The 7,500-nt window shown below is 44.1% G+C and overlaps 1 protein-coding gene across 5 annotated transcripts in view; it reads right to left on the reverse strand.

Moving 5' to 3' along the window:
- The window catches only part of LOC134087643 (equilibrative nucleoside transporter 1-like), a 41,417-nt gene that overhangs the window by 14,157 nt on the left and 19,760 nt on the right, over positions 1-7,500 (reverse strand). For all 5 annotated transcript variants that reach the window (XR_009939846.1, XM_062541262.1, XM_062541271.1 and 2 more), the window contains 7 exons: positions 6,285-6,384; positions 5,067-5,148; positions 3,369-3,562; positions 2,355-2,494; positions 1,543-1,677; positions 1,061-1,158; positions 237-306 (listed from right to left, as the gene is read on the reverse strand). Coding sequence is in view for 4 of the 5 variants with exons in the window: in XM_062541262.1 (XP_062397246.1) it covers positions 237-306; positions 1,061-1,158; positions 1,543-1,677; positions 2,355-2,494; positions 3,369-3,562; positions 5,067-5,148; positions 6,285-6,313 (748 nt within the window). In the remaining variant the exon portion in view is untranslated. The remainder of the gene's footprint in view (positions 1-236; positions 307-1,060; positions 1,159-1,542; positions 1,678-2,354; positions 2,495-3,368; positions 3,563-5,066; positions 5,149-6,284; positions 6,385-7,500) is intronic.

Consider the following 7,500-nt stretch of genomic DNA (forward strand, 5'->3'; position numbering starts at 1 on the left):
TAGAGCTAATTAGTGAGATCACCTGTGTTAAATGCACAGGCAGATCCAATACATGGTTGGATTTGTACTTTCTGAAGCTGAACTTTTACACCTCTGCCATTAATGTACCACTTTTGTGGCACTCTGGCGATTCTGTAGTTGCGGCCAGAACGTTGTTATGAACATAAAAATATTCTACATAATATGACAACAAAAAAAAACAACACACACAAACTGACTGACTCCCAGCAGATTACCTTTCTTCAGCAGGTCCATCTGTTTCTCTTCGTCCTCCCCCTTATTGGTCTGAAAGTGCTGGAAAAATTCCTGTTGAGGAATAACACAGCGCCAAATATACTATAAACACCCAGCAAGGTCGATGAGAACACAGATACACATTAGACCATAGAAGACATTAGCCACGTTTACATGGACAGTTTTTCTTTTTTTTGTCATTCCGATTAAACTATTCCGATTGAAAAACTGATGCCGTCTGTTTACATGGGGTACGTTCTATCAAAGATCCTTAATTATTGACAAGATAGAGCAACGTAATGCATCTCTATGGAAGCAAAATTCGAACAGTTCCGGTCTGCTTAAAGAGGCGTGTCGCAAAGACGTCATAGTGGGATATCGATCTCTGTCAGATTGGCAAGCAGTTCAGTTCGAATGTTAACAGGTCTGCTTAAAGGGGGATTTAGCCCCCCTCCCCTTTGCGAAGACAGAACGCGGAAATGATCGAACGTTTGCGCCTCTCGCTCCGTTTTAACCCTCTCTGGTTCTATTCCAATCAGGTGCTTTCAAGCGCTTAAGAATCTTTGATCGGAATAGCCGTTGTTGCCTACTTTTCATTGCGAAGATATAGCAGTCAATTCAAATGACTGTATACTGTATGTAATCAGGCATTTTCATTCCGATTGAGGTGTTTCTATGACAATTTTTATTCCGATTGAGCTGTTGTTCCGTTCCTAATCGGAATAGAAGTGTCTACAGTATGTAAACTATGTGACTGTTGTAAGGACATGGATTGTGGGGTCAAAGACAGCTGTACTGTAGGTAGTGAGACTGGGATGCTGCTCACCATCTTTGGCAGCAGGACATACGACAGGATGGCTACGAGAATGACCGCGCAGGCAGTGATGAAGTACCCAAACGCACTGTCACTTAGCTCAGAGCCACCTGAGAGAGAGAGAGAGAGAGAGAGAGAGAGAGGGAGATGGAGAGAGAGATAGAGAGAGAAAGGGATATGGAGAGAGAGAGAGAGAGAGAGAGAGAGAGAGAGAGAGACCACGTACATGAGGGACTTGTTATGCTTCTACATTATAGGCATATTTATCAACACTGTTATTGCAATCTTTCAAGCAAAGTTTGTAAACTTTTGACACATTGAGAGATTATCCAATAGTATTTACACACACACACACACACACACACACACACACACACACACACACACACACACACACACCTACACAATCACAGACTACCCAATAGTATTCACAGACACACACACACACACACACACACACACACACACACACCGCTGTTGTGCAGAAGACTCACTGGCTATGGCACAGATCATGGAGAAGGCGGCGAAGGTCCCTGCCAGGCCCTGGCCACTCATGATGGGGGTGGTGTAGGTGCTGGGCAGCAGGCCGGCCATGCCAAACAGACTGCCCTGCAGGATGGCCCCGCACGCTGGCCGAGGAAGAGGAAGGGCGGAGGAGGAGAGGAGAAGGGTGGAGGGAAGATGGAGAGAGAGAGAGAGAGAGAGAGAGAGAGAGAGAATGTCTGTTTAGGCACATGTTTTATCTCTACATTCTGATTATTTGTACACCTGTATGTTCAATGTATGTGATAATTGCTTTGGCAATACAAATGTCTAAATATTTGTCATGCCAATAAAGCACTTTTGAATTGAATTGAATTGAGAGAGAGAGAGAGAGAGAGAGAGAGAGAGAGAGAGAGAGAGGAAGAGAAACAGGAAACAAGGTTCGGCAATGGAAAGTACTTTCCAGAGAAGAGTATCTGAGCAACACGTCGAGCCCCTTTGAATACCGCAGGAGTGGGACACAGGAAAGGGAGGGCTAGGGAAAGTGTTTTTTTTTTTTTTTTGTGGGAATATCAAATAGCAAGAAAGCTTGCAGAGGGCTTTAGAGAGATTTTGTGGTTTACTTACAACGTGTGTGTGTGTGCGTGCGTGTGTGCGTGTGCGTGTGCGTGTTTGACTTGATATTATCTTATGGATTCAGTGGTGGTTGATCATGCATGCATGAGAGGTGCATCATACAGTATAGCAGAGAGGTGCATTAACATAAACATATCGTATATACAGTATAGAAATCTATGTGCGTTAACCTCATGTTGTCACTCACAGTTTATGATGACGATTTTGATCATGGTGATCACGAAGAAAGGCAGCGGTGCAATCTCCACCTTCACCAAAATGGCCGTCACCATGAACACCAGCAGAATCACGCTCAGACTACCCATGATTCTTATCTTCTGAGGAACCCTTCGGAGAGTCACACAAATTTAATCAGCTGCAAGTGTCATACGTCATATTATCAAATTCATTTCTCTTCTGATTATGCATAAATAAATACATATCAAATAAAGTCATCTCCCCCACACAAACATATTATCTAGATGAAAGAATAATCTCCCCCACACAAACATATCCTCTACTTAGGTGTACTTGGACCAATCAACTGAAATAATGACATTTACAGGAGAGCTACACCAGGCGCGTAACTGAGGTGTTCCATTCACTATGCGTAAAATCCATTTTAGAAGACTGGTCTATTTTTTTCGAACACACACCCCACTGTCGCATCTGGCGTAACTACTTCCATTGATCACAGTGATTATTAACTGCTGCAGCATACGCGTCGCGAACAGAAAGCTTCAGTTACGCGCCTGGTGTAGCTCCTTTGTTATGACCCTGCATCTGAACCTACTATCATTTCAAGGCCATCCGAGGAGTCTAAACCATGACCCCAGCAACGTGACCCCTACGACCTCTCATAACCTCTGCACTTTGACTTCGGGGTCATCCGAGGAGTCTAAACCAAGACCCCAGCAACGTGACCCCTACGACCTCTCCTAACCTCTGCACTTTGACTTCGGGGTCATCCGAGGAGTCTAAACCAAGACCCCAGCAACGTGACCCCTACGACCTCTCCTAACCTCTGCACTTTGACTTCGGGGTCATCCGAGGAGTCTAAACCAAGACCCCAGCAACGTGACCCCTACGACCTCTCCTAACCTCTGCACTTTGACTTCGGGGTCATCCGAGGAGTCTAAACCAAGACCCCAGCAACGTGACCCCTACGACCTCTCATAACCTCTGCACTTTGACCTCGGGGGGGGGGGGGGGTGTCACCCACCAGAGCAGGAAGGAGTTGAGGTAGGTGAAGGCCAGCAGCGGCACCATGGCGCAGAGCGTCATCACGTTGTTGAACTTGGCCACCAGGAGCAGAGTCAGCGCCTCCTCCGGCGTGGGCGGGGCCTCGGTGGCGTTGCCGGCGGCAGCGGCAGCATCGTCCATCCCGCCGGGGGCCTTGAGCCGGCTGGTGAAGTACTGGAGACAGAGACGACGAAGGATTTAGCGCTGAGATGGTAACCGTTATGGCTATGGTTATGGTTATTTGGCAGATGCCTTTGTCCAAAGTGACATACAAATAGAAACGATACAATAATGAATTACCTCCGCCAAGGAGGTTATCTTTTCATCAGCGTTTGTTTGTTTGTCTGTTTGTCTGTTTGTGTGTTTGTTAGCAAGATAACTCAAAAGGTTATGAATGAATAGTGATGACATTTTCATGAAAAGGTCCGAAATGACCCTTGGTAGAAACCATAGTGATCTGGATCACTGTCTGGATCCAGGGGCCGGTTATGTTTTCGCTTGGCGGAGGTCTGCACTCTCGAGGAGCTTTTCTAGTTTAAAAGGTGGCGTAGGCTAGATGTTTTTGATCATATTCACTGAAACCAACAGTATGCTCCGATGAATCAGTTGCAGCTTTAACAGTGAACCATTTCAAAATAAAGTTGGTCAGACTGCAGCAGGGAGAATAGCAACATAAACAATAAACAATAACGATATCATTTCAAGCAATAACCTAATGATTCACTGAGCGGATGGAACACTCCACACGGCACTGAACTGAAACGAGCTGCGCTGAAAAAACGGCGGGTAATTGCATTCTGATTGCTTTTCCCCTGAATGGACACAGTCAGCAGAGATAGCTCTCCGCGTGGATTCAGATAAGGAGGCAGAGCAAACAGTTTTTTTTTTTTTTTTGCTGTCTTTTCTCAGAACAAGGCAGAGGCAGCTGAGTGTAATGTGTGTTTTAGTAGCCAGGTTGGAATTTTCCATAGGAGACAAGAGATGTGTGTGAGTCAGCTGGCTAAGCAGTGGAGACTGGATGGGAGCGGTGGCCGTTTCGGATAATGGGTGTGTGTTAACGGATGGAGATCTGAGGTTTCAGTCAAGGTGAAGAGAGGAGAGGAGAGGAGAGGAGAAGAGTAAAGTAGAGAAGAGGAGTGGAGAGGAGGAAAGGAGAAGAGAAGAGGAGAGGAGAGGAGAGGAGAGAAGAGGAGAAGAGGAGAGGAGAGAACAGAAGAGAAGAGGAGAAGAGAAGAGGAGAGGGGAAGAGAGGAGAGGAGAGAAGAAAAAAGTAGAGAAGAGAAGACAAGAGAAATGAACAACATCAGTGCTTTTTTTACCTTAAAGCATGAAGGCCAATTTACACCAAAGATTCACAACAAAATTCTATAAACCAGCAATTTGCTGCAACAAAGCGTTCTGAAACGGGGGGTTCAGACCACTGCAACAGCTTTCAACCGCAACAATGTTTCAGAGGCCTTGCAACTGAGATTTGACACGAATGCTTTGCAATGGCTTGCAACAGTTGCCGACAATGTGCAACATTTAATTCACACCAGTGCACCTCCTCTCCCCAACAGTTTCATCTCGTTGTGAATCTTCGGTGTGAATTGGTCTTTAGTTAGCCGAGTGGAAAAGGGTCGGAAAGGTTAACCTCGAATGATTCAAATTCCAAACAAAGCATGCTGTACATTATTACCATGGTAGCTGTCATGAAGAAGTTCCATGGCAACAGTGTGCCCAGCCCAAGGGTGAAGAAGATCAGCCATACAGCCTTATATCTGTCGGGTCAAAGGTCATTGCAGGAAACAGGAAGTTAGTGACTCATTCTGTACATATAAAGTTGAATAGTTGCTTGGTATGTTGCTTTTGGGAAATAACAGACTGTGTTCCACTGAGTTACAGGAAAGGAATTTAATTTAGGCCTCCAAGGAGACAGGTCTAGAGTTTCAGAACTCAAGACTACAATCCCAATATATGGGAGATCATGAGAAAACAGGCAAGCACATCAATCAACAAAATAATTCAGAGCATAGTCTAATAAGGACACACCGAACAAACTCGAACAACAAAACAATTAAACAGCAACAAACAAACTACACTAATGTGTGCTTGTGATTGAATTTGGCTCTTGAGTCCGACATCACAGGCCCAACGAAAATACGTTTACTAGTAGTCTGGCTATCACCATACTAAGCTCCATCTTTTAAGATTGAACATTAGTATGGGGAGGCTGCACTTTGTTTCATCTGCACAAGAGGCGTGATCAATGGACATCGTTCAAATGACTCTGTACGCTTGGATAGTCCTCCAACCAATCAGACCAACGATCCAGTGCATCTTTTGGATAAGCTAGCTTCTGATTGGAGCCAAAGGTTTTGGCAAGGAACAGATGAGATAGATGTGCAAGTTTCCAGCCTGAACTGTCGGGCGAAATCCAAATTCACCGGAAGTTCAGGCAGGGTTCACCCAGCCTAGCTTACTAGCGCAGCCAGATGGTTTTTGCAACTTGTAAACTTTGTCATCATCGCCTCCGTTTTAGCGATTGTACAACAAAATCGCTAAACTTTAAGAGTAGGCTAATTATTAGGCTAATAAGTAGCCAAATGATATATTCAAGGATAACGTCCAGGCTTCCGCGAAAAACTTGATTAGGTTGAGGTAACGAGTCAATAGTAAGATGACAATTTTCTTACGGCTACTTTGAATAGCGGACAAAAATAGTTTATTTTACAGTCTAGGAAGAATAACAAGTGAGTCTGAAAGCCGTTGGGCTTTACATCATCACTTAATAACCAAATAGGGATAAGAAGAACCTACACGAATGTGTGCTTGTGATGGAATAGGGATAAGAAGAACCTATACACTAATATGCGCTTGTGATTGAATAGGGATAAGGAGACGCATGGGTTCATACTTGTCTTGGGGAGCGTTGGTGGCCGTCATGACTGTGACCTTTGAACCGATGCTGTAACTTCTCCTTCAGTGCTGTATGAAGTCACACTTCAGCTGTCACCCTGGCCAAATAGAAAGAAAGAAAGAAAGAAAGAAAGAAAGAAAAAAGAAAGAAAGAAAATATATCAAATATAAATCAAATCAAACATCAATGGTAGACAAGCGTGGAAATGGGATCGATCTTTTTTTTTTTCAACGACATCCAATTTGTTGCCTGGGTGAACCAAGATAAATCTGTTAGCATGTTTGAATTGGGCTCTGTTAATTAAAGCATGTTTTCCGAATCATCAAAAACCCAGGATCCAATCATCATCACTTATCTGGCATGGGGCGGGCACTATGATGACAGATAGAGCAGTGCATCCAATGCAACTGATGGCTGCACTGATGGTGACGGGGTTAAACAGATATGGACATGTATTTTCTTTGCCATTATGTAAACAACTGCACTTGAAATCTTTCTTTCAATAAATACAGTATGTTCAACTCAACTCGACTCGACTCTACTCGATTTTGGTAGGCCTACCAGGTGTTTGTTTTCCACTGCAACAAAGCACCCCATGAGCTAGCCGGTTGCCATAACAACGCTGAAGAAAACAATTGTGATGTCATTAACGCCGTCTTTTGGTATCACCTCAGTTTGCTTGGAACCTCAATGGAGGTGATACCAAAAATAGCACCAGGTACCAGGTACTAGTTTTTGCTAATGGAAAACCAAAAAAAAGCGAGTAGAGTCTGATACCCTGTAATGGAAAAGCCCCTTTAGTAAGAGTTTAATGCACCAATTGAAGTGTTTAATTTCACTGCTGCTTACAGTACACCTCTGGAGTCAACCAGACCCAAACCTTTCCAGACGCATGCTCAATCTCAATTGGTGTTAACCAGACTTTCCCATTTTGGGCATAGTAGGGCACATTTTCTGGACTATGGCCCTGTAGTCCCACTACAGACGCTATATACTCAATAACATAAGAGACTGAACTATATTATACGCTTGCACGTATCACTTAGAGCACACCTGTCCAAGGCAGCAATGCAGCCCATGTTGCTTTCACATTTTGCTTTGAATGCTGAACCAAAATAGAAGACTATAGCAGTATTTCATTCATTACTTTCATTTTTCAAAAGTAGCAGTCAGCCTCACACAATGAATGTGAAAACACTAAAGAACAACGACC

This window comes from Sardina pilchardus, chromosome 1 (genome assembly GCF_963854185.1).
Source record: "Sardina pilchardus chromosome 1, fSarPil1.1, whole genome shotgun sequence".
Lineage (NCBI taxonomy): Eukaryota > Metazoa > Chordata > Actinopteri > Clupeiformes > Clupeidae > Sardina > Sardina pilchardus.